Raw genomic sequence first — 27,619 nt, 5'->3', positions numbered from 1 at the left:
ATTTTCTACAAAGGATTAAAGAAGTACTGCATGTATCTGTTCCTCAGGTACAGTACATAGCAATGGTTTTAGTGGTTTTTAGGCGCCATCTGCTGGATGTTTGTGACACTGTATATTATTTAAGGGCGCTTTAATTATTAAATTGATGTAAATATTTTTATTGTGTATTTTATTTAACTTGTTACCATAAAATACGAGGATTTGACTTTAGGACTCCCTTCAGGACTCACCTGTGCCCCCCTGTGAGCTGATCTGTTGATGGTCAACACCCAGCCAGCTGAGCGTCACGTGACGTGATGACGTGTAACCAGCATGGCGGCGCTGAACTGAGGCTGACTCTCTAACCGGACTGTCACCGAGAGCCTGGCTTTCCTTAGCTTCCCCCGTCACCTGCCTGTTAGCAGGGCCAGGCCGAGGATGACGGCCTGAGAGAGGAGCGACACCCAGACCGAGAGATGCAGCAGAGACCACAGAGGCCCCCCAAACACAGCTGAACCTGCAGTCCAAGGCGGAGAACACCAGAACCAAGAGCATGTTTCTGTCCAGGGCGCTGGAGAAGATCCTGTCCGACAAGGAGGTGAAGAGGAGCCAGCACAACCAGCTCAGGAAGGCCTGTCAGGTGGCGCTCGGTAGGTGGATTTGTTTGGTACAGGAGGAAGAAGAGGCTTTTAGTTAGTGTTACATTAAACAGTGAAGTCGAGTCTGGCCTTTTTAAGAGACTACAGTCTGCTAGCTAGCGTTAGCGTTAGCATGTGATGGCCGTTGTCGTGTGTTTGTCTCTTCACAGGTGTTACAGGTAGAGTTTGTTTATTGTGTGTGAACACAACCTCCACCTGGTGTGTTAGCTTTATAATGTGAACATAATGTCCTCACAACTCTGTCAGAACAGGCAGGTAAACACGCGCACAGGTAGCTGTCTTTAGCTAGGTTAGCTAGCCAAACAGACCAATCCCTGTGCTGTACGTAGCATTGTCAGACAGCCAGACCAGAGACAGACCAGAGCCAGACCTACTCTGTCACCAAGCCAGACCAGAGCAAGATCGGCACTGTCACCCAGACAGACCAGACCTGCTCTGCACCCAGACAGACCAGAGCCAGACCGGCACTGTCACTTCAGAGCCAGGCAGCCCAGAACTTCTCTGTGGTCCTGCTCTGTGGTCCTGCTCTGTGGTCCTGCTCTATGGTCCTGCTCTATGGTCATGCTCTGCACCCAGACACACAAGCCACCTAACTCCAGGATGCTCTGACGTCCCTGCTTTTCCATTCAGCACCATCACAGATAGTGTTACACACAAACACACACCAGGTTGATCACTTCATTGTGGTATCATCAGTGGTGGACAGTAACAGAGTAAATGAACTTGAGTACTGTACTTAAGTACATGTTTTGAGTATCTGTACTTTACATGAGTATTATTTTTAGAGGAAACTTATTACTTTTACTACATTTAGAAGACAAATATACTTTTTAATCCACCACATTACTATCAATGTTCTAGTAACTCACTACTTTTGTTTTGAAGTCAGCTCATGATTGTTCTTCTCTTTTCTGAAATCTGATCCTAAGACAGTAAACTGTGTTTGTGTAGTTCTGTTTGTCTCAGTGGTTTAGTCGTACCTGTATATCGTGCGTCTCCACAGTTGAACGTGGAGCAAACAAGGAGCAGATTTCACTCAGATCAGGCAGTTCATGTAGAGGTGGTAATGATGGCTATAATTCTCCACCTGAGCTCCCATGGTCATATCTTCAGCTCGTGTTAGAGGTTTTTGAAATGAAGAATGATACGTATAGTTTGAAATGTTCTCCCTGTTTCCCACTCTGCTCAAACAAACAAACATTCACTGTCCAACCTGAGAGAGCGTGTTGAGCTATGTAACGTTTGTTTCATTCCAGATTAACATTTCAAACTAAGGTGTCTGTGCTTGGAGTAACTTAGTGTCTGTTTTTATTCCATGGTATACTTTTTAGAGATTTTAAGTAATGGTTTCTAAATAAACATGATGTAACAGAATGTACTCCTATGTATTCTTGACTGCCATCATGCTTTGTGAAAGAACAATGTTTAGAGATATTTTAAGAAGTACTTTAATACTTCAGTATTTTTAAAAGCAAGTACTCCAGGACTTTAACTCATCATAATCTGACTGAACAACTTTCACTTGTATTGGAGTAATATTTGAACAGGAGGATCTATACTTTGACTTCCGTAATGAAGCTGTGTACTTTGTCCACCACTGGGTATTATGATGCTTATATTTCTGCTTCAGCTTGCCCTGCCCATTTACACACACCTGTTTGTCATGCTGTTATTGAACACCTGAATGAAATGTCACACTTTACCTTGTTTACATTAGGCGTGTGATCCTCAGGCACTATCACAAACATGTGGCTTTAATATGAAGGTGTTTAGGATACCTCACCTCTCTTAGTTCTGATACAGGTGCTTCAGGTACCGCTCTAAAGGAATAAATGTCACTGTGTGAAGTGGCCAAACAAGTTGCTGTGTGTTTGAACAGCTCTGTCCCCGTCTGTCAGCGACACTCTCTCATTATTCATGACACTGATAGAACACAACACTCCCTTTTCACCCCTCACGACACTAATCTGCACTACTTTATGTGCGTCTGTAGGGAGTTTGAGAGACACCATACGGCTGAATATCTAAGATGTTATGCTGTGGATTGTAGACCTTATCATCTGTAGCCTCCGTGATTAATCAGGCATGCTGTGGAGAGAAACCAAGTTGTTGAGCACCGCAGAGAAACAAACTAAGCTGACATTTTTGATCTGACACATTATCATCCCTACAGCTGCGATTGTGACATTTCTGGTGAATGTTGCACAAGTTGATTTCCTCTGTAATTTCCTCTTATTCGGCCGCTTTGTTAAAGACAAGCTCAGTTGTATTTTCTTCAATGGTGCATGTGAATGTGGAGGTTTTGGTCGGTCACATCCGGCTGAGTCCAACACGCCATTAGTCACTGTGTAGCCAAATATGCAACACATGGTAGTGTGTGTATAACTTTGAACAGATCAGGGGAGTATAACATGATTAAGTAAGGGTTGTTATGCATGGGTTAAGACTACAGATTTGAGGGATGATTACAGATAAGAGATAGTCAAAGTCTCAGATTACATCCTGCTCAGTAAACGAAGCTATCTTCAAACCCCTAGTTTTACTTTTCTACTAATTATAATGACAGTACCTCTTAACACTGATGTGTGATTCACCTAGTCAGGAAAAGTCACACTGCAGAGAGCTGAAAGGTCAAAGTTCGGACTTGGATAACATTTAATCTGTGTCTCCTTCCACAGATGAGATCAAGGCCGAGCTTGAGAAACAAAAGTAAGTACTGTTTTGGCTCCAACCTTTCTCCTGAGTGTTTGAATGTGTTTGGATGTGTTTGAATGAATGAGTGCTCAGCAGCAGTCTTTCTTCTCTGTCTTTATGGTTAGAGGGAAAGAGTTGAGGTGAAGTTCGCCCTGAAGCAGTCTGCAGTAAACCCCAGCTGCTCACTGTGATTTGTGACTAAAGTGATCTGCTGCTCTTATTACTGCTTCTTTGGAGTAAATCAGCTGCACTTTAAGTAGCCTGCAGGTTCTGCTGCTTCAGGCGAGCTGTCACCTTAATGACGAGGTTAACAACTCTGCATGAAAAACAAACGCTCTGCATGGAAACGTACAGTAAAGTGTTATGAAGTCTCATCATCTACTGGAGTCACTGTGAGGGCTTTACGTCTGTTTCACTGTTTTATGAACAGTGTTTACAACAAGCTGCTGCAGTCATTTCAAGCTCACACAGCTGTTTCCTCTCCTCTCCTCTCCTCTCCTCTCCTCTCCTCTCCTCTCCTCTCCTCTCCTCTCCTCTCCTCTCCTCTCCTCTCCTCTCCTCTCCTCTCCTCTCCTCTCCTCTCCTCTCCTCTCCTCTCCTCTCCTCTGCAGGGATGGCACGGTGGTTGCACCCAGAGCCAACTACATCGAGGCTGATAAATACGTGCTGCCTTTCGAGCTGGCCTGTCAGTCAAAATCCCCCCGGATAGTGAGCACATCTCTGGACTGTCTGCAGGTTAGTATTCACAGACACACACACACACACACACACACACACACACACACACACACACACACACACACACACACACACACACAAACACAAACACAAACACAAACAAACACTGTCTGTTTCTCATTTGGTTGTATTTCTTATCTGGTTGTGGTTGGGGGGATTAAATCTTGCTACACCTGTTGCATACAGTGGCTCTACATTTCACTCACATGTACACTGTGCTTCCTCTGTAGTAATCCCTAAGTAGCTTTACATATTAGCCTCAATTTTCTGAGCAGTATGTTACAATCCATGAAGTGCACTCTTAGGGCAGGGAGATAAAACACACACACACACACGCACGCACACGCACGCACACACACACACACACACACCCCACCACTGGAAAGAGAGGGGGCGCTAATGTGTCTTAAACGCTAGTTGCCACCCAACATTAAACTGAATAGAATAAGACGACAGCATTGAACAGCCAATCATGTCGCAGAGTAAGAGGTAGACGGGGCTTAAAGGCATGAGTTGTACATTTAAATCAAATGTACAACTAACTCAATCTGAGAAAAATGAGAATCTACAAACTAAATCTTCACAAAAGTCTCATCTTATATTAAAGACCTGCTTCCTGTTAGCTCCGTCAGAAATGATGGATTCAAGAAGTTCATCAGAAAACTGAATCCAGATACAAACTAACAAACTGTCTTCAACTGTCACTCAGGAGCAATAATCTGACTTGAAACTCAATTGAAATAATGATTTGATGTTTATCGTGATAATTATCAATACCGACTTATATTCAAAATGTTAACATGGTAGCATCTTTTTCAATATCGCCCAGCTCTACACTGTTAAAACCTGAATCCTGCTCTGTTATCTTATTAGATCTTAAACCCCTATGAGCCTGTTTATCTCATCTCATTGTTACAGTTTTAATGCTTCATGTTTTATTCATTAAACCAGCTGAATTTGTTTATAACGATGCAGTTAATTAATATTAATACTATTCTGTTACTCTAGGGGCATTCAATCAATTTAAAACATACTGTTTGGTCGCTTGTTTTTAAAGATCTACTCTTCTCCAATGAAATATGTTACGACCCCGTGTCATATCTGCACTCGCCTCGAGACAACAAGTATGTAGCAGGATGTTAGCATTGGTATGTTAGCACTAGGCATTGACAGTGACCGCAAGTGAGTGTCTCAGGATTTGAGTGAGCATTAAAGGAAGTGTAGGATCCAGTTTTATTTGTCTTGCTTGACTTCCTATACATTACACTCAATATGACGACTCCTCAGGCTGTTCCCTCCATTTCTGTCACTTTTAAAATGAGCACAACTTGTTTGATGTGAGCCTTAATGAGCATTCTAAGGCACACAAAACGTGCCTCTGTTTTTTTTTTTCTCACAAACGTACTCCCGACAAAGCAAACACACAAACACAACTCAGATAAACTTACATTTGAGATAAACACACGGTACCTGTGCTGAAAGAAAGGATGAGCGCTCAGTGAAGAAACCCGACCCACTATGCCCTTTACTGATATTTTAGTAGCCCACCCCATGGCTCCTGATGTCCCCCAAAGCCTGACACGAGACTTCCACCAGATCCGTGTCTGGTCAGTCTCCGATCCGCTGTAGTCCAGCTCCGTGCTTTCTCATCCGTCAACACCCATCGGTTGTGTGTTCAGAACGCAGCACAGAGCAGGACCGACGGACAGCTGGAGTCATGTGACCGAGGTTTTCCTGCAGTAATTTCTGAATCAAGGATTCTCCTCCTCCTCTCCTCATCCATGTTGTCTTTCTGGTCCTCTGAAAACCTCTGACTTGATGATTCCAGCCCTTCCTCCGCGCATCATGACAGTTGTTGTTGTAGTTAAGTTAAATACGATCTGGTGATAACACAGAGTGTTTTATTCTGAAAATTAACCGGATGTTTTCATTTTTTTTTGGTGAAACCTGACTTCCTGTCCCGCTCCTTCTGCTCTGTTGAGATTGATAAGTAGAATAGAAACCATCAGATCCGGTGCTGTGACAGATCGGAGATGGACCGGACACGGATCTGGAAGAATTTGGCCATAAGATAGAAAGAACAGATAGGTAGCGAGAGCCAGCATATCGCTGGGGTCATCAAGTGGGCTCCTCTCTTCACTGAGGTTTCCTTTATTTCGGCCCACGACACCTCAGAGAGGCTCAACAGTTAGCTTTAGCGTCCCAGAGTGACCCCCCTCAATGTCAGCTCCCACTGTCCATCAGATCCACTAGTAGAACACCCCAATTTAATAACCCAACTCGTACAGTACTGCCATGTTCAACGGACCCAGGCTCTGTTCATGAAAGCTCCAGGTAGTGACAACAGCGATACTACCTACTCTAGCACCTGGACCCTAACAGCTCCACCACCCAACACACAACAATAAGAGTCTGCAGATAGATATTAGAAGACATGGGAAGCAGAGCCAAGTAAATACAAATAAAATCAAAATCCTGTGTGAGCATTGAATCCTGTGCATCATATTCCACAACTTTCAAACAAGACACTCCTCTAGAAACAAACTCCTCACTGTGTGCTCTCTTTCTCCTCTGTAGAAGCTGATCGCGTATGGCCACATCACAGGCAATGCCCCCGACAGCCGAACACCGGGTAAGAGGCTGATCGACCGGCTGGTGGAAACCATCTGCAACTGCTTCCAGGGTCCACAGACTGACGAGGGAGTCCAGCTACAGATCATCAAGGTGCGTCCGGTGCCACGCATCGCATCTGGCAGCTTTCAGACGCTCCAGCTGTCAGTGTTGTTGTTTGTTTGAGGCTCATTGGGAGCTTTCAGTCGGAGTTCACAGAGGTGGAGGAATTCTGTTTGGAGGCAGATGCGATGCCTGTTTGATCACACTGTCAGCCTGAGAAAGCCTCTGATTGGTGCATATTTATTTTTCTATCATCAAAAAAACAACTAATGCTGTGATTGTGTTCAAACTCACTGGTCAGTTAATTTCTTGCTGCAGGATTGTCTGAAAATATCAGCTCTTTTTGACTGGTTGTGTTTCACCTTATTGGACTTAGAGAACAGAGAAGCTGCATTGATATATCCTCATCTTTTTCTTTGTTTAGATATTAGTAGGGATGTAAGGTGTTATGCCCGGTCTAGGGGTGGCTGAAAAGACCCATTTCCCCCAAGTCCCAAGCAGCCACAAAACAAGTATGAAAATTAAATGATTTACTTGTGTAAATTATATTGAACTATAACAACTCAAGAGGGAACTAAAATTACCTTCAGGGTGAATTGCTTAGTAGATATAGGGGAAAGACCTCCGTCCCAGACTATCAGCTGTCGAGCTGAAGTCCAATGAACAATGAGCGCACCTGTATAAGACAAAACATGCAACATCCAACACAGACACGCTCTCAGTAGAAATAACAACACAGAAATTACGACCACAGTCGTAACAAAGGATACACTCAACCCACGATTCGATTCAAATCCTGATTTTTGGTTGACGATATGATTCACTCACGATTCTCTAATGATTTTCAAGAAAACTGGATTGATCTCAAAATTTAAATAACTATTATTTCATTTCAATTCTATGGACAGTTGCAACATATATTTGTTCTCTTATATTCCTTTGTAAACAAAGTAATCCTTTTTCATTTTTAAGGTGTGTTGTAACTCAAATAAAACCACTGCACACTTTTTTTCAGCACCTTGCAAAAACCTTAAAAAGACCGTACGAAAAAAAATACCTTGTTGGAAAATTTCAGAACAATTATAAAGAAATGGAAAGTGAAAGATTCCCAAATGAAAATATTAAATAATAAAACAAATAAGGTCAATCTCTTTAAATAAACTAAAGTGCAGCTTATGCTCCTGGCTGTGAGTTGACATGTTTTTCTTCAGGAATATCAGGGTAAGACAAATGCTGCCGTACCTCAGACTGTAAACACAAAGGTGCATCCTGACCTGCTCAGTCTTCACCTGCTGTCACCATGTCTGTTACGCTCAACTCAGTGACAAGAGACTTCATGATGTTAAACAAGTGGAGTGAAATGCAGATAGCACCTTCTACTGTTTAACAATAATATCCAAATACAAATTTTGTTGAATCTATTTTAATCCACCCTTATTTGGATCGTTTTTATACTGTCTTGTGATATATCCTTACATTCCTAGATGTTAGTTACTTTTAAATGCCGTCTAAATGCCACTATTATAATTTTTGGATTTGTGACAAAGTATTTCCGGTTTAATTTGTATCTTAATTGTTAAACTCACCTTGAGTATTGACCTCTTAACCATATTTCAAAAGCTTTTTCTCACATCACTGCACATTTCCAGCTTGTTACTTGTTAACCTGGCTTGTGTTTGTTCAGGAGCATGATTCATGACTGCTGCCGCCTGAAGCTTCCTCTTAGTGAATGAAATACACATCCTGGTTGGTTCAAGTAGACAAAGTCCTTCCTGTTAGAAGGCACACACAGGTTTATCACTGTTGACAAAAGATTTATATGACGGGTTAACAGCATCTGTTGGCAGACCTTGGTGTCTGTGTGGTCTATTTTGACTGATCTATACACATTTGAACTCAGCTTTAAGGTGTCAACATCAAAATGCAAACAAACAGATGAATTAGGCACCAAGCATCTGCTTCATCAGGCTTTATGTGAAACATAAGGAGGAAGTGAGGTGGTGATTCAGCAGACCCAGCGCCCTTTAAAGGCCCTAGAAACCTAAATGGAATATTTAAAATTCACATAGAATATCAAAATGTAATGTGTAAAACTCTTAACAGGTTAGAGCATTTTTCAGGACTATGTGGGTGTGGCCTAACTCGTTGATTGACAGGTCAAGAGAGAGTTCACAGCCTGCATGTTTGAGCTGTCTGACTCTGAATCTAAAGACATCAAAACTCCAGAATCTGAAAATTATTCATTTCAAATGGTCTCTGAGTGCTGAGTCATAAAATACTTCAGAATCTGAAATCTTCAGAGGCTGAAGTGTAGTATGTGCACGCAGAGGAGCTCGGCTCCAGATGTCAGACGGAGCTGTTTGTCTAAAAAGTCTGAAAGTTGGTGATCCGGTCCTGAGGAAAGTTAGTGATCCGGTCCTGGGGAAAGTTAGTGATCCGGTCCTGGGGAAAGTTAGTGATCCGGTCCTGGGGAAAGTTAGTGAAGAGGTCCTGAGGAAAGTTAGTGATCCGGTCCTGGGGAAAGTTAGTGGACAGAAGACGGTCTGAGCAGGAGCGGAGTAGCTTTGTTGAACATGTGTGCACGTGACTCAGTGTCTCATTTCTGATTGGTTGGATATTTATTACGTAATAAATATCAGGTTAAATCAGCCCCCTTAAAAGCCAGTGTGAAAACGTGTTAAAAAATGTAATTGAACATATTTGAAAAATTGATCGAAGTTGAGTTCTAATATTTTTACATAGTTTTTAGTATTTACATATGGTCTGAAATATCATAGGCAGAACATTTTTGTTGATTTGGGTTCCCAGAGGCTTTAAGTTCAACATGTTGTCTGGTAAAGTGTTGACTTCCTTCTCTCTGTGTTCAGGCCCTGCTGACGGCGGTGACCTCCCCGCACATAGAGATCCATGAAGGCACCGTGCTGCTCACCGTCAGGACCTGCTACAACATCTACCTGGCCAGCCGCAACCTCATCACCAGACCACTGCCAAGGCCACACTCACACAGATGCTCAATGTCATCTTTACGCGCATGGAAAACCAGGCTGTAAGTTCACTTTAAACATTGATACCATCGCTGCTTTATATCTGTCCATACAGCTGAGGAGGAGTCGAAGGCTTTGTGCTCTGCAGTCTGCTTTTGATTTAACTGGCTGGCCTTTAGGGGGGGGATTTTATTAGTTTGTTTATGTATTAATCAAAGTCACAGCTGTTGACTTCTGCATTTCTTAGCAACAATATAATGGGGATTTAGCTTTTGTCGATGTATTTTGGGATCAGAGACACATCACTGGGAGCCAATGTCAGTATTTTCATCAACATCTCATTAAACCATCTTGAATAAAACATCTCCTTTAACTGTCTTTTTGTCTCTGTCTTCCTCTTCAGGCTCTGGAGGCTCAAGAGCAGGAGAAGGACCGACTCCGTCTACCACAGCAAAACCCATCCCCAGTCCCAGGTAGTAGGAGATCTGGCTCTCCACGTTCCGACCGGACGCCGACTCCAGAGCTTCAGATTCCCCGTCACCAGCAGCCAGTTCTCCCGACCTCACGAACACCAACAACAGTAGCTCCACGCCCCCTCCACCTGTCTCCGACCTGCACCCTGGAACAAGCACCCGAAACACACCGTCAGTCAATGGAGAACAGAAGGAAGGCAGCGCTCCAGTGAATGGAGAATCAGAGCAGGTCACACCGTCAAGTGGTATGTGCCGACACGTGTCTCCAGCTTTCAGTTTAAATGTGATATTTCTTATATTCATCAGGACTGAAGGTGTAACTCCTTTGCCAGACTCCAAATATTAGCTTCTTTAATCTTCTCTTTGTTATCTGCAGCAGATTCAGTGTTTGAAGATGAAGCAGCAGAGACGCTTCCTGAAGCCGAACAGCCAGCTGAGGAAGGGGACAAACCAGAGAGCAGTCCCATCAGACAGAATCAACAGTGACAGAGGGAGAGGAGAGAGAGCTGCAGACAGAGCAACAAACAGTGGGACAGGTAGGAACAGACCTGTGTTAGTGTGTTCTGTCTCTTTGAATGTGTCACCAAGCTTCATGACATCAAGTCCATTCTGGTCTCTTCTGCTGCAGGTGACAATCCAGCTCATCCTCTCCCTGAGCAGACCGAGTTGTCTGCCCCCAAAGCCAGAGGAGAGCAGATGAACGGCATCATTGAGGACCGCTCTCTGTTTCCTCCACGGACATGCTGGTGAGGAGTGTTACAACATGTTTAACTTTCAGTAGTATGCTGAGGTGACAGCAGCCTTCTCTGCTTGTCGAGGCATTATTCTGTCAGTTTTTAAAAAGGTTTTATTCAAAGATCTGTTTATTTGATTAATTTTCTACATTACATACAAAATATCAATGTATACAATTAAAGCAAGTGATGTTTTTTATGAGAAACACAATAAGTGAATGAACAAAAAAGAACCAGTAATAATGCTAATTTAAAATAAAAGATAAATAAAAAAAGGAAAATAAAAAAAGTGAAACTACAATAAGATAAATAGGCTAATATTTAAAAAATAAATAAATGGAAAAGGTAAAAAAGCAATAAGAATAACAATAAAAAAGACAGTAATAAGAATACAAATAAATGAACAAATAATAATACATACAAATAAATAAATAATCATAATAATAATAATGAATACAAAATAAATACATTCATAATAATAATAATAACAATAATAATTATAATAACAAAACAAATTGAGAAATGAAATAAAAAACACCACATGTGATAATCTACATTGAGAACAACAGAAGTTCTTCTTTGAATATAGGTGTCGTGCTATAAAAGGGATTCAAAGCCTCAAAGGATCAAATGAAGAAATAATCGATGGAAAAGAAAAAAGTGTAATTCAGTGTTAAATCTGATGGATGCATGAGGATTTGTGCATAAGTGGTAACAGTATCTAAAGGGATGAAAGAGTATAAGTAACTTTCAGGGAGCAACGTCCTGCTAACGGCAAAAAACAGAGCACCACTGTATCAAACTAATGTCCTCAGGCCACATCTGAATCTCTGCCACAACATTAATATATAAGTAGGGATGTACATTTTAAGTATTTTCCGTGATCGATTTTTGGAAATGTTAACATCAATTATCGATTAATTGATCTTATCTACGTCAAAAACAAGCCAAATAGGTGTTTTCCTCCTAAATTATTTTCTACAGCAAAAAATGCATCTAACTGACGGGATTGAATACGGCATTTGATACGCAGAATATCAACGATCAGGCTCATTAAAATATTCTCCGCGGACATAATCTTATAAAGTGAAGGCTCATAATACTAACAGAAAATTACTTCAGACTCACAGTGTCCAGTTTTCTGTCTACTCGTTCTTATTGAATAAACATGTGTATTCGTCAGGTGTCAGCCAGGAGCGCAACCGGGTCATAATCAGTCCCGCTGCAGAAAGCCAGACGGCTCTGATGTTGCTGCTCTGTAAACATAGTGTACCAGAATTTCCGACCTGCCTGTTGCCTTTGTATCCAAAGTGGGAAATTCCTGTTTAAAGCTTCAACCTTCGTGTCTGTGTTGTTGTTGGCAGCAGTTTTGTATTGATCCTCTTTAAAAAGCACGTGGAGACCTGACGCACAGCCGCAGCCGCCAGCTGAGCGTCTTCGCTGTGCGCAACACCTTTAACAGCTGATTCACATCAAACATGCTTTAAACTTCAAACACCTCCCCGATAGAGTGTAATATGAGACCACATCATGTTTGTTCCACGTGACGTAAAATTGAAAACAAAAATGCGTGTTTCGAGTAATTTCTTAACAATCAATTAATCGATAATCGATTAATTGTGGTCATCCCTAATATAAGAGTCTGACGCAGGAACACAGGAACAATAGGTTCTGATTTGTTCTTATGTAAAAGATAACATTGACTTTTTTTCTTTGTCTCAGGATGCTGAGACTCTTCAGGGATCCTACAACGCCGCCCGCTTCTCTCACATCCTGCAGAAAGATGCTTTCCTGGTGTTCCGCTCTCTCTGCAAACTCTCCATGAAGCCTCTGGCTGACGGACCTCCAGATCCAAAGTGAGCGCTCTTTAATCCTCGCCTCTCAATGCTATAATTTACATCAGTGCTCCTTTACAGTCTGTACTTATCTAAGCCTGATTTATACTTCTGCGTCAATTCAACGGCGTGGGCAACGCCGGAGGACCGCGCAGCTCCTGTACCTAGGCAGAGGCTTACGCACGTAGCTGACGTGCACCTCCTTCAAAATGTAACTACCCGTAGAATCGACGCGGTTTGAAAGCGCTGTGATTGGTCGGCTCGGCGGCATTGTATTTCCCACATTTTCAGCACTTCCGGGATCCCCGCTCATCGTCCGTGTAGTTCATCTCCTCCTCTCTATTCTTCATGTAATCATATCTGTATGAACAGCAACATGTATCAGCTGTAGATTAACAGAACACGCTCTGAATCTCTGTGGAAAAGTAAACAGAGATCGTAGCGGGGCCGGAAGCAGCGACCGGCTATCAGAGAGACCACACTGCCCTTAAGCATTTCGGGGGAGAATTGCTGCACACAGACACATCGACGCACAAGTATGTGGAGCTCATGTCCGCGTCAGCCCCTGCGCGTATAAGGAGACGCAGAAGTATAAACCAGCCTTTAGTCAGACAAGTTTTTTTACATCACGGCAGCATTTAAAAAAACAAAAATATCTCTGAATATTTGACACACTGAGATGTATTATACAAAGAACACTCAGGCTCTGAAACCCTTCCTAATATGTCTTTGGCCTCCCTTGAGCCAACCTGTTCCATCGTGCTACAAAATAGTATATACCTCAAGCTTCATTTCAGCCTCAACAGGTAACCTGGTCCTTTCCATGTCAGTGTTCCTCTGCCGTCTCTTGTTACTGTAACATTAGACCATGAAGCAGTCAGTGTGAACAAGCTGCAGTAAACTGAGCCTGAGGGCTAACAAAGAACACTCTCCAGTCTTCATTTAAAACAACCTCAATAAATCAATACCACTACACCTAAAAAACTCTTTTTCCTTCTACTGGGACTTATTTATGTTTTGTTAAGACTCATTTCTGTTGTTGTACATATTTTTTTTTTATTTAGTCTATCTGTTGCACTTTAATTTGAACCTTCAGTGTTTCTGATGCACAAACATTTCCTCTTCTCTGCAGGTCCCATGAATTGCGGTCCAAAATAGTCTCCTTGCAGCTGCTGCTCTCCGTGCTGCAGGGCGCGGGGCCGGTGTTTCGCACTCATGAGATGTTTGTCAACGCCATCAAACAGTATCTGTGTGTGGCGCTGTCCAAAAACGGCGTCTCCTCTGTGCCTGAGGTCTTTGAGCTCTCACTGGCTATCTTCCTCACCCTGCTGTCCCACTTCAAGGTCCACCTGAAGATGCAGATAGAGGTACAAAACATAGCTATACAGACTTTAGTGTTAACGTTCATGTCTGTGAAGCTTGATATATTTCACCTTTGACATATTCTCTCCCCTGCACCTCCCTGCCTCAGGTCTTCTTCAGGGAGATCTTTCTGACCATCCTGGAGACATCAACCAGCTCCTTTGAGCACAAGTGGATGGTGATCCAGACACTGACACGCATCTGTGCAGGTTTGTATGATACAAGATTACTTATACTGAAACAGTCAAAGTAACCTGGACATAGAAAGTCATCTTAAGCTCCTTTGATCATGTAATGCAGTGATGTTTTTTTATTATTGAGCAACACAAGAAGGTGAATGAAATCTCTTTTGGATCCCAAAATGATCTACTATTGAAGCCTTAGATAATGACTCCTGTGAGCAGACGGAGTCCTCTCCTCTCTCTGACTTTAAAGAATATTGTATTGATTTAATCATTTCCTACTCTGAGAATTCCTCTGCCTGTTTTATAAACTATGACAGAGCACGGTGCATTGAATACCAAGATGTCAGAACTCATTAACACTCAACAGTGCACTGAGATTAATTATTGTTGACATGATGAGGAAGACGGGGGGCCTGTTGATACATGTGGCTGACCATTATCACCTCTGACATCTCATCCTTGGTCACACACAATTTAACACCTTTTTTTCCCACTGATCCGACATGAGATCAGTCTTTCTGTCAATCAGACGCCATCAGATATAAACTTCTGACTATTTTAGTTAGTTATTTATTAGCAGTGGTGGGCAAAGTACAAGTCTTCATTACTGAAGTCAAAGTATAGATCCTCCTGGTCAAACATTACTCCAATACAAGTGAAAGTTGTTCAGTCAGATTCTGACTTGAGTTATCCTGGAGTACTTGCTTTTAAAGTATTCAAAGTACTTTTTAAAATATCTCAAAAAATTTTCACAAAGCATGAGGTCAGTCAAGAATGATGGGTGAACATTCAGCTCCGTTCTGTTTATCTAGAAAACATGATTTCATATCTAAAAAGTCTACCATGAAATATAAACTAAGTTACTACAAGCACAGACAAGTTTACAATGTTCATCTGGAATCAAAGCAGTGTGTTAGCTCCAGACCTCCACATGCTTTCTCAGGTTAGATGCTGATGTTTTGAGCTGTGATGAAGTTTGTGTGGTAAACACAATTTGTTTCTGTCCACACTGATTATAACTGAATTGCAAGAAACAAATAAGCAAGAAGACGTGATCAAAGTTACACACAACACATGACAAACAGCAACAGCACGGCTCACAGGATCTACACTTGAAGGGAGCTGATATCATCAACAATGTAGTGATTAGTGATGGAAGATTAATTAGTAACTTTGTTGTTTTTCGATAAGGTATGATGTTAATGTTAATGTGAAGAAACTTTGTGATTTGAGGAAGTAGGACAAGTGAAAGTGAGTTCTAGCTTTTTAAAACACTAAAAACTGTTTGGATCAGTGCTAGAAAGGTTGTTTTCTTTTGTATAAAATTGACCCCAGCTCTTCTTCTCAAAGGGCACACACCTTTAGAACTGACACCAGGTTAAGCACTACTTTTCAGGACTGAAAAGGACCAAACTCACTTTATTTTTTTTGTATAATTTTTTTAATTCACATTTAACATTGTACACATGAACACCAAAACTAACAAACAGACAATAAAACAATAAAACACAGGGGACAATTACATTAAGAGTAACACAAAACCAACACACAAACGAAAAAGAGACTTATTCAGACATTAACTCACCCCACATACCGACAAGCTGGACCTCGATAATTTCACAAGTTTTCTTCTTTAAATAAATGTTAGCTGTTAAAAATAAATCAAAGTAACACAAAATCTTTTTTTCAATTAATTTTTTTTTTTTTGTGATTTTCTTGACAAACAAATGAGCAAAAGGACAGTTAACAAAGTTATGGAACAGTGGCAAAACTAATAGAAAGTATCCCTGTAGAGAGCTGATGGCATTTCAACAAAGTTCAGATGACTGCTGTAAGATAATAATAAATAATAATAAAATAATAATATAATAATAATAATAATATAATAGTAGCAATAGATCTTGGAGCAATTGGAAAGTTGTCAGTTCAAAAGTGAGGGGGAAAGAGAAGGAACAAGCAAAAATTATATATACATTAAATGATTTAATTAATTAAAGTAGAGAGAAAAGAAGAAATAAAAAAAAGAAGGGCGTCACATGCACATAAAACACACACACACACATACAAACAAACACACACATACACACACACACACACACACACACACTCACATACACACACACACACACACACCACTCCACACCCACACACACACACACACACACAGCCTGTCCTGCTGCTAGAGCACCAAGTGTGTATTAATCCGCTGCTAAAAATAGTCCTGATGAAGCACTGACTCATGTTTGTTAAGTCTTTTGATTTAAGGAACTTTTTTGCTTATTTATCTTATAACTGAGAAAAACTGGATTCATCTTCAGAGGAACATTGTAAAATATAACCTGCCATCTCTCAGGTGTGATGTATCACCCCAGGCTTTATTTCTAATCAGGTCATCTTCCAAACACTACTGTGATATATCTGTTGTTGGTATGAAACATGACTTGCAGCATATTTGTAACTCGTGTATCAGTTTAAGACTTTAAAGAGTTCCCCTCTCTCGGGTGTTCGAGGTTTCTCTGGGGATCATCTCCAGGAGCCGTCTGCTCCGTGTCTCCGCTGCAGGTAACAGGTGTCAAATTAAAGAAAAGAAGAGATATAATGTGATGCAGCGAGGTGTTCTGTCTCCAGAACAACCCGACCAGGTGACCTCTTGTTAGAGATGCTCCGTCTCTGTTCGCTGTATTGGAGGGAGGAGCGGCATGTCACAGCATTTGAGTCACACTAATTTGAAACCAGTCAGACTTGTCGTACTTTGCAATGTGCAGCGCTGCAGTGAGGTCTGAAACCATTATAATTCCACACTTAAGGTGAAACACTCTGCGGGTTGTTGGCGTTCCTGTAAACCAGTCAGCATTGTGTCAGGCAGCTGAGGATGCTGCCGCAGAGCTCCTGCTAAACAATGTCAGGAGGAGCTTGTTATTGGGGAGTATTTGCATGTGGGGAGGAACACTCTGTCATTTCAGTGGCTGAATCCCAGAAATCACAGAATGAGGCCATCCTGCGGCTTGATCCAAATCCTTTTCAAATCTTGCCATCTGTAGATTTCTAGCGACAGGGATATGGAACAGAGGAGCAAGCTTCCCAAAAGAGCCTCAAGGTTTTCATACAGTCTGGCACAGATGTAGACTCGGACTCTTGGAGGAGCCGGTCAGATTGTGATGCCAAGAGGTCGAAGTCTCCGTGGTTCAAATAACATCCTGATAGACGTATCTCAAGAGTTAATTTACAAATGATGATACAGGTTGTGTAGCGGTGAAACCTACACATATTGTGTGGTTTGGCACACCTGAACCACAGATGATGCAAAATGTCTCATCATGATGTAAATGAATTACTATCATCAGATCCCGTAAGTCCCAGGAGGAAGGACAGGACACAGTGTTTTATTCTGAAGGCCAACACTGATGCAACACTGTGGAGTGAAGTTAGTGTGAGGTTGGATAGTACAACTTCACCACGGTGCTAAACTTAACGTTGTGTGATAAATTAATGCAGATAGCAATCCTACCTTAAAGGTCAAAGGTTAACTCGTGTCTTACATCCTTTCACAGGTGTGGTGTCGACTCGTCACCGCCTCCTTCAACTATTTCCACTCCACCAACTTCTTCTGGATGTTCGGCGAGGGCTGCTACCTCCACACCGCCATCGTGCTCACCTACTCCACCGACAAGCTGCGCAAGTGGATGTTCATCTGCATCGGCTGGTGTACGTACACAAACACTCTTTAATGTCTTTGTGTTAAAAATGGAGGGAGAGCAAAGTGTAGCATGAACTACACCTTAAAGTAATGATCAGCGTGGTGTTCTTGTTTTAATGTGTAAACAAACAGATTTGTAAAAGCAGCAAAATGTGCTTTTATGGACTGTCTGAGTACAGAGTAAGAATCATTGTGTTCCATATAGTGGACTCATTGTTTCCCATAATGCATTGGGAAAAGTACTGTTCCACTGATGGCCACCAACCAAGCAATAAATACCATCATGCATTGCTGTGCAGAGGAAAATATTTGGACTATCAACTCCAGAAGGGCATGAGACCAAACCAAAGTATTTCATGTCAGTGTGTTAAAGGTAATAAATTAAGCCTGTTTAAGATGGAGCGAGGTGAAAAATAAATCTGTCCTGTCGGTTTGAAGAATAAAAATGTGACTTTTTTTGGGGGGAAATCATGGACGCTAACAACTCTGACCATCAGGCTAGTAATCAATGCACAAAGTAAGCATGTTTGATGGTATAGAGATTAAAATGATAATAATAGATAATACTATTTATTTAGAATAAACCTTTAAAAACCAGCTGATAAAACAGTTACATCAAGAAGTTAAAATAACCAGAAAATGAATAAATATATAAATAAATAAATATTAAAAGCAAAACCAGTCAGAGAAAGCGAAAGATAAAATAGAAATTTCTTAGGCAGGATTTAAAGAGGAGACAGACTCAGCTAACCTGAGATCATCTACAGAGTCAGTCCTTTGTTTTACTTCATTACTCAAGACACATTTTTACAAAGAAGCTTTTATTCTGTGATTTATTCATTTTAACTTTTATTTTACTGGTCTTAATTTATAAGTTTGTATGATTTTAAGTTTTATTTATCTTAATTATTGCTTAAAGCTGGGGTTGGCCAGTCTCGGAAAACTAGCATGAATTTGAATGTAGCATTTCCTCATAACTCCGTCTAACACCCCGACAGTGACCGGTTATTAAAGATCAACGTGTTCACCAATCGGCTCGTCATCCCTACAGCGTCCAGACGGACGCTACAGTACATCTATATTTTCTGTAGGACTTACTAAATGTCATTCATTCTTCTGCTTGTCAGAGCCCCGTGGTGAGAGCTTCTTAGACTCTGATCCGGACTACAGTCTGAGCAAAGCACCTCATCGGGTCAGAGGGGACAGGCCTGAGGTCGATGAGGGGGGCAGTAAATAGAGTCAGGGAAGCAGAGGCAGGAGACGGGGACGAGGAGTACCGCTGGGGAAATGTACGCTCTGCAGGAGGCGGGCAGAACGGCAGGATGGGATTTTTGAATGGTTTAAAATTTTGGCACCCAAAAAACGGTGATTGGTTGGTGTTTTCCCAGGTTTACTCCGGCTGTAGATAGCAGCTTTTTTGCTCCTTTTTAAGAACACATTATGTATTGATTACCATCAGGACATAAAGATCATTTTAACCAGTGTAACAAAAGGTGGATCTAAATCTGAACACCAACCCCAGCTTTAATTTTTGACCAATTTGAAGCACTTTGTTAACTGTATTGGAAAGTGCTATATAAACTAAGTATTCTTTTAATTTAATGTATTTGTTTATTTATTATTTATTATTAGTATTATATTGTTTTTATTTTGTATTATTAGTATTATTATTATTATATTTGGCATGGCCTCCAGAGCTTAGGGGCACGAATAGCAAAAGCCTGATCACCTTTGGCTACAAACCGTGATTTGTAATTTACACCATGTCATAAATAGCTTACACACTTTCCAGACACAACCACATTCTGTATGTATTACAACAGTATGGCTCAGTAGTAGAAGGGTCCAGGTGCTACACTGGTCCGCTGCAGTCCTGACTAAACTGGCTGCACGTGCTTCAACTGCTGAGCTGAACTGTTGACCCGTGGAATCTTTTACTGTGAGATAGACAAAATCTGTTTTTATTGGAGATCATATGCTAGGCTAGCTGTTTTCTTTATGCTAAGCTAAGCTAATCATCTTTTGTCTTTAGGTGAATGTTGACAGATATGAGACTGATCTGAACTTCCTTTAACTCGAGGACAGACAGAAAGAGACCGACTCTCCAAACTCTCAGTCTGAAGTTGGAGAGATTATCGCCGAGTGGAACAAACTGAGGGTCAGACACAAACTCTCTGAACAATGAGAGGCTTGACTTGATGGAGATACCATGATCTCGTATGGCAGCTGTATATATACTGTTGTGGGTTTTACTGACACCCTGTTTCACTCTGTCAAACTAAACTATGTGCTGCTGGGATTAGGTGTATTGTGCCAGCTGGGTTACATTTCCTTCAGGGCAGCGTGAAGCCTCTGTGTGAGGAGGAGATGGCAGAATGGCGGTGGAGACATAAATAAGATCAAATTCTATTTGTTTGGCTTACCTTTAACTCAGTCTTCAAGAGCAGGAGCGTGATGAAGGCAGAGAGGTGCGGACTCCACGAGAACAACAGAACAAATCACCATTTCCCCGGCTGTGAGAGCAGATTTTCCTGAAGTGTAGCGTTACACTTATTACAATATTTTGCTAATGAAGTGGAGTCTTTCCAGAGATGAGAGACTTTGAAGTGTGTGGAGGCAGCTGGCGAGGTCCTCCCGTCCTTTAGTGCATTTATAGTGAGTAATAGGTGTTTATCTGCCGTATTGTACTCCTATCAGTCAGTAACTCGAGCGATCACTCCACATTACCGTCAACAGAGTCCAGCTTTCTTTATTCACAAAGAAATTTCAGATAGTGACAAGTCTTGGCTTGCATCTGTGGATCTCTGCACACAAACGCAGATTGGTTTTGACAGGGCTTGGCAGGGTTTGGTGCCGGGCTGACAACAACAGAAAAAAATCACAAGGAGTTTATGCTGCAGCAGAAAATCCCTGGAGTCGTATTTTCTGATCTGAATAGCAGAGAAAGATGAAAGAAGACTGACTGTGTCTCTCATTCCTCCACAGGTATACCGTTTCCTATCATCGTGGCCTGGGCCATCGGGAAGCTGTACTACGACAATGAGAAGTAAGCTCTTTGTTGTGACTCGTGATGACTGATGGTTTTTGATATTCAAAGAGACGTCTTTGCTTTGCCCCGTAATAAAAGGACAAAGTCAGGCCGCATTGCATTAAAGAGATGGTGTCTATTATTAACCTGCCGTAATCACATTTTCATTCTGTGTTGCTCTTAATTACGCCTCGGCCCTGTGGCCACTCTCACTTTGATTGGAGTGCTTAGTGCTTGAATTGTTATAAGTGGTGCACGGATCAGACCAGGTGAAAATTGATCTCTTGATGAAAAATGGAACAGTCTTTTATTTCTGCAGTACGAAGCTGGTGAGGATTTATTTTATGTCAACAAGCTGGAGGAAAAAAGAAAGAAGCATCAAATGTGTCAGAAGCAGACTGTATAAGATGGATGATGCATCTCTTCCTCCCTTTATAAGAAGTGAAGTAAAAATCCAAAACCCGCTGTCTAACATGAGTCTGGTCCTGCTGGAGGTTTCTGCCTGTTAAAGGAAGTTTGTCCTTGCCACTGTAACTTGCTAAATGCTGCAAAGTGCTCTGCTCATGGTGGATTAAGATGAGATCAGACTGAGTCCTGTCTGGAAGATGGGACTGGTTCTTATCCGGTCTTGATGTTGGGTCTTTGTTAATAATAGAACATAGAGTACAGTCTAGACCTGCTCTGTTTGGACAGAGTCTGAGGATGACATTTGTTGTGATTTGCTGCTTTATAAATAAAGATTGATTGACTTAACGACCACAGAAGAACAGATTCTTGTAGCGGTCTGAAACAGATACTCACAATTATGGAAAGTTCAATGACTGTCATGTTATTGATTGTTACGTTTCCTTTCCTAGTTCCTCCTCTCCTCTGTTAACTAGTGCAGGAGCAACATCTATCAAACATCTGACTCCTTTTAAAGCATCAAGCAACTGATAAAATATATAAACATTATGATAAGATCTAACTACAATAACAGAAACCTTGTTTGACAAACATTTATTTAACCAGTGTTTGGATTTTAGAGCTTGACCCATGTCCCATCTTTTAACATGGAGGAGGCGGAGCTTATGGCCTTTACTGCAGCCAATCAGTAAAGGGAGCTCTAAAAGTTTTTACTTTGTTTTTTGGATGCTGTAAATTCGTCTATCTTGAAAAATGAAGCCAATTTGGAAGCGCAAAAACTGCAGTTCCTCGAGTGTCCACTTGAGGCTGTCTCCAGAAGTTGAGCCCATTTTTACTGCAAAATTAAACACGTTAAAGCCAGTTTAGTGAACGGTATCTAGCTCATTTATTTATTCTTATACACTGTGAGGTAAATACGTTTTCTTGTAATGCCTCCATTTCGATCATATAAAGGCTCAGAGTGCTACATAAACCCGCCTTAGCTCCGCCTCTTTGCCTGTTTTTAGGTTGATCCAAAGTTTGGTTCAGTCAGCATTTATAACACAACCAATTATAGATATATATCTTTAGATATCTTTGTTGTCATTGTATGGTGAAACAATGAAACTTGATAGGAGCAGTCCTCCAGATACCTAAAAAGAAATAAGACTAAAGTAGAATAAAGTATTAACTATAAGAAAACAAATACACTGTATGAAATGTACAATAGGATAAATATAAAGCTATATAAAAATAGACAATAGAATATACATAACAGTTTAAACAGATGATTGACATCACAAAATCTCTTCCCATTTTATATACAGTCAATGGCTGTTTCCGAAACGGCCTGCTACATACTACTTACTAATGTAGTAGGCAGTAGGTATTGCCTACTACATACTGCGTTTGAATTTAGTATGTAGTATGACTGTTCTGTCCGATCTGTCATGCAGCATGCTGAGCCAGACTTCGCTGGATTTCCGGTTTCGGAAAGCGGAAGTAAACAACGGCGAAGCCGATAAATAAAAGCTTATTAGCACCATTTATGATTAAAAAGTTAGGAAGTAGTTTATATGTAATTTGATAACTTTCACAGCACCCAAAAACGGATTTCCTCCCGTCAAAAAATGAGGAAAAAGAAAAAGCAACGAGCGCTGTGCATTGTGGGAAACAGTACGCGAGGCAGACTGGTCCGATGCACACTGAGATATTTTCCCGAATCAGTAGACATCGGGGGTTTGGCTTACTGCAGATTTTGCTCTTGTTCACATACTACTTACTATACTGAATTTTGGACATATCAGTACGTACTGTAGTATAGTAGCGATTTCGGAAACAGCCTATGTCTATTTATTTAACCTTTAATTAACCAGATGAGAACCATTGAGATCAAGACCTCTTTTACAAGGGCGACCTGGCCAAGAGGTCAGCAGCACCGTCCAAAATGAATAGCACAGCTCAACAGCATGGAGCGTATATACAGACAGTATGTGGAAACAATCAATGATTTAAAACATGATCACACGACATCCTGAGGCACGAGAAGCTCTACATACGTGAAGCCAACGTCAGATTTCAACGATGATGAACGAATGTGGAGTCTGTTTTGTAGTTTCTGTTTGTTGGATTTTTATTCCTGAAACATCAACCTTGACCCTTTTTAAAAAAAAAACACAAAGACGTGTTTGATCAGCGTTAAAGGGATTGAGAAGTGTCCTTCTGTCTTTTCAGAGAAATATAAAACACTCTCATCCTCTTTGAATCTAAACTTTGTGATTTTTTACATTCTTATTTCATCTTTCATCAAAGTATTGTGAATAAAATCTTGTATTTTCTGATTTCCTGGGTGGGAAAGCTTCTTATTTTTCCTCTAGAGACGCTCATTCCTAGAGAATCGCAGATATGTAAGTGGTGTTTATTTGAAATGGTCTCATTACACAGGCAGGTGGTTTCAATTTGCGCTCTGAAAAACGAGCTTTTTAGGATCTAATTAGAAACGGAAACAGCTCTATAATGCATTCTGGGTAAATTACTGACGGGGAACATGTTTTGAAACCTCTGGAGCGCAGAGAATGAAATGAAAGTCCCTCACAATGAGGGCTCAGAGGTGAATTCCTGACAAGGAATGATGAGTGACAGTATATAAATACATCTTCTCATGAGAACCACGCGTTGACTGATTGCGTTTGTTTACGTTGCAGATGCTGGTTCGGGAAGCGAGCGGGCCGTGTACACGGACTTACATCTACCCAGGGTCCATGAGCCTGTGTTGGTGGTAAGACAGCGTCTTCTTTTCGTCCTGCAGCTCACAGTCTGGATAATATAACCGAACCTGCTTCGTGCTTATTAGTCTTCATTATGTCTTTGAAAAGCCTGGAAGGCTCGGATTGTTGGAAAGCCGGTCCATTCTTCAATGTGAGCATGTGTAGTAAATGTGACGCTCTGACGTGTTACCAATCAGGCTTTAAAGCTCTGCAGTTGGCAAGTTACAAGAAATATGGAGATCATATTTGGCAAAACACGACTGAAATCCAAAGATCTGTTTGGGCTCGATGTTACCCACAGAGTTATCACTGAGATCTGGTCGTTCTCATGCCTACAGGGGAAGTTTGTCAAGGTTTTATTACATTACTTCATCAGGTTTTAACCTTAATCTGCGTCCAAAACTGGCAGACAAGGTAAGGACTTCCATCAGCAGGAACACGATGCAGATGGAGAAATGTAGAAAATGCATTTGAAAGAGTGCAGAGGAAAGAAAGACACAAATACAGACGAAAACAAGCTACAGTTTAATACAATGAACATAGGCTGAATCCTCCAGGCCTCTAGGGGCAGTGTTACGAAGAGAAGCTTGTTAACAATCAGAGAAAACAACAAGAAGAGGAAGTGAAAATTGTAAGGCATTTTTTGACCAGAGGAACTTCAACCCTGAACTACGTGCGTTTCGACCGGTGGACCCAGGGTCTACATTTAGTTCAGGGGTAGATAATCTCCCCCCTAGTACTTTTAAAAGGTCCCAGGACTTTCAAGGGGCGGGGCCTGCAATGCTGAACGTGTCTGATTGGTAGATTAACCGCAGGTGTTTTACTCCGCCCTCCGTCCACAATACATCACACACATCTGTGATTCTCTTGATTTCTCTTTCTTTCATTAGTTTTTATTTGTTCTATCTTTTTTGTATGTGTGTGTACTTTTCAAAAGAAGAAGCTGTGATTCTCTTGATTTAGCAGCTTGTGTAACAGTAGTCTTCTCTCAGCCCACCGTGAAATGCGTCTCTCCTCCCGGTGTTCCGGTTTAAAAGTAACCCTGTAAACTGGAGACCTTCAGCTGAACGTGTCAGTGTTTTGTGGAGTTTACACAGCTGTTGAAACACAGAGGGAGTTCCTGGAATGCAAACTAGTTTAGGTTTTTATTAAGATTTCAAAATATCCTCATCAGATATTTAATGATGGTCTAAAGACGTTTATGAGGGATGCATCCGGCTGAGAGTCTCCAGTTAACAGGGTCGCTGTTTAAACCAAAACACTGGCCGATCTCTGCCACGGCTTTTTGAGTTCAAAAGGATTTTAAAGCCGTGTTGAAACGTCTTTGCTACTCGCGCTTATCTCCTCTCACGTGTTGATTCAGTCATTTCTTTTTACATTATTTTTAACCGCAGGAGCAAAATTTCCACTTTTTTTCTGCTTTTGGAGCACAATTTCAAATTTGAGGAAAATTAATTTTTTTGACAGGCTCGAGGTCAACTTTTTTGTCAAATTTTTTTTGTCAAATTTTTTTTCTTCAAACATTTTTTTTCAAAAAAAATGTATCAAAGGTAATTTTCCCAATTATTTTTTTTGACAAATTTTTTTTTGTCAAAATTTTTTTCAAACATTTTTTTTTGTCAAAATTTTTTTCAAACATTTTTTTTTTCAAATTTTTTTTTCAAATTTTTTTTTTTCAAATTGTTCAAAAAAACATTCACAGTCATTGTTTTTTCCATCTGTGATTCTCTTGATTTCTCTTTCTTTCATTAGTTTTTATTTGTTCTATCTTTTTTGTATGTGTGTGTACTTTTCAAAAGAAGAAGCTGTGATTCTCTTGATTTAGCAGCTTGTAACAGTAGTCTCTCTCTCAGCCCACCGTGAATGCGTCTCTCCTTCCCGGTGTTACGCTTTTAAAAGTGACCCTGTAAACTGGAGACCTTCAGCTGAACGTTGTCAGTGTTTGTGGAGTTTACACAGCTGCTTGAAACACAGAGGGAGTTCCTGGGAATGCAAACTAGTTTAGTTTTTATTAAGATTTGGGCCTCATCTTTTTTTTACAGATTCTACAAAAACAAAAGAAGATTCTTTATTTTCAGGACTGAACTCTGGTATCAGAAGTAGTACGTTTGTAGTCCGAGTATCAGCAGGCTTTAAAAGACCTAAGTCAATCCATCGTGATGACATCTCGACTTACGTTAGCAGTGGTCTAAATAAAGAGAAGCTAACAATCTGTTCTACATCACACATTTATACTGAGACACCAATCTGCTCAAGAAGTGCAGCAAAGGCCAGTCATTGTTAAGATTTCCTGATTTCCTTGAATGCATCAGAAACAAACATTTTAAACGTTGTTTTCTTCTCCTCTTGAGGACAAACCTGACCAAGCTTGACTTTTACAACAAATCTGCATCATGATGTTGTCCCTGCAGCAAACTAAGATGCATTTGTTGCAATTAAATCCCAAGAAAACTGCTTTCTGTTTCACGTTCATGCGGCTGAAGAAAGCCAGAGTGGAGACTCTGTGGAACTTACTGTTTACAGTGAAACTGAGACCTACCAGAGATGTAAGAATGGGCGCTACTTCAAGAAATCAAGAATGAAGAAATGACGGCACAGTAGTCTGGAGGACAAAGTTCACATCTCTTTGGATCTTGAAGTTGCTGATTGGACTGATGGAAAGCATGTGTTTCATTGAATTACAGCTCTACTTAGTGCTCCCCCTAGAGGCCTGGAGGATTCTTGTGTGGTGACTGGACTCTAACCTTAAACACCAGAGTTTACAAAGTGCTTTTAGGATAAAGCTGAAGCTGATGAGACTGAAGATCCTAAAACTTGAACGTGCGACAGAGAGCGACAGCCGGCTCTGAGGAGAGATGATATGACGTCTTAAAGTGGATAGTAACCAGCTGCCGTCTTCTCCTCCAGCCTCCAGAGTATATAGCCATGTTATTGTGACTCCTCCTCACCCTGCTGACAGTAGACATGATGCCAGACGCTTGGCCCTGCAGCGGGGCTCATGTGAGCGATCCTGGAGATTGTGGAGATTGGCTGGAGACTCAGCCTCGGTTTCTCGTACAAGCTTTAGTCATCTCTCGTCTGGGCGCTCTAACTCCTCCTGGCACGGCTTTCAAAATACCATCCTCAGTCATTATCCACTCGCCTGCCCTTCCACTCCACTCTCTCTGCTGGCTCTGCCCTCTCCGTGGCATCTTTGGTCACCCCTCTGCTGGGTTTGCTCTATTTTCTCCCGCTGGGTCTCCGGTGGTGGAGTGACCTTCCCATCCTTGTCAGAAACAGCACATTCACTTATCTTTCCTCCAAAGTTGAAAAAGTCATCTCACCAAAAGGCGCTGTGTCTGCAGCCTGCCTCTCCCCTGAAGCTCTCGTCTGCCGTTTTCAATATCTCTCTGCTTCTTTCATAAAACGATTCAATAGCAGCTCTCC

General features: G+C 41.3%; 1 protein-coding gene across 1 annotated transcript in view; it reads left to right on the top strand.

The window, feature by feature from the left end:
• The first annotated feature begins 483 nt into the window (after positions 1–483).
• Positions 484–27,619, top strand: part of LOC117830529 (brefeldin A-inhibited guanine nucleotide-exchange protein 2-like) — a 39,239-nt gene continuing 12,103 nt past the window's right edge. Inside the window, 16 exon segments of the mRNA XM_034708677.1 lie at positions 484–629; positions 3,317–3,347; positions 3,944–4,067; positions 6,648–6,794; positions 9,611–9,716; positions 9,719–9,789; positions 10,131–10,307; positions 10,577–10,736; positions 10,915–10,946; positions 12,657–12,790; positions 13,902–14,136; positions 14,241–14,340; positions 16,850–16,878; positions 17,868–18,021; positions 20,999–21,059; positions 24,131–24,195. Coding sequence (XP_034564568.1) covers positions 533–629; positions 3,317–3,347; positions 3,944–4,067; positions 6,648–6,794; positions 9,611–9,716; positions 9,719–9,789; positions 10,131–10,307; positions 10,577–10,736; positions 10,915–10,946; positions 12,657–12,790; positions 13,902–14,136; positions 14,241–14,340; positions 16,850–16,878; positions 17,868–18,021; positions 20,999–21,059; positions 24,131–24,195 — 1,723 coding nt within the window. The 5' untranslated portion in view covers positions 484–532.

This window comes from Notolabrus celidotus, chromosome 18 (genome assembly GCF_009762535.1).
Source record: "Notolabrus celidotus isolate fNotCel1 chromosome 18, fNotCel1.pri, whole genome shotgun sequence".
In the NCBI taxonomy this organism is placed as follows: domain Eukaryota; kingdom Metazoa; phylum Chordata; class Actinopteri; order Labriformes; family Labridae; genus Notolabrus; species Notolabrus celidotus.
This window is presented reverse-complemented; position numbering and strand designations above follow the sequence as displayed.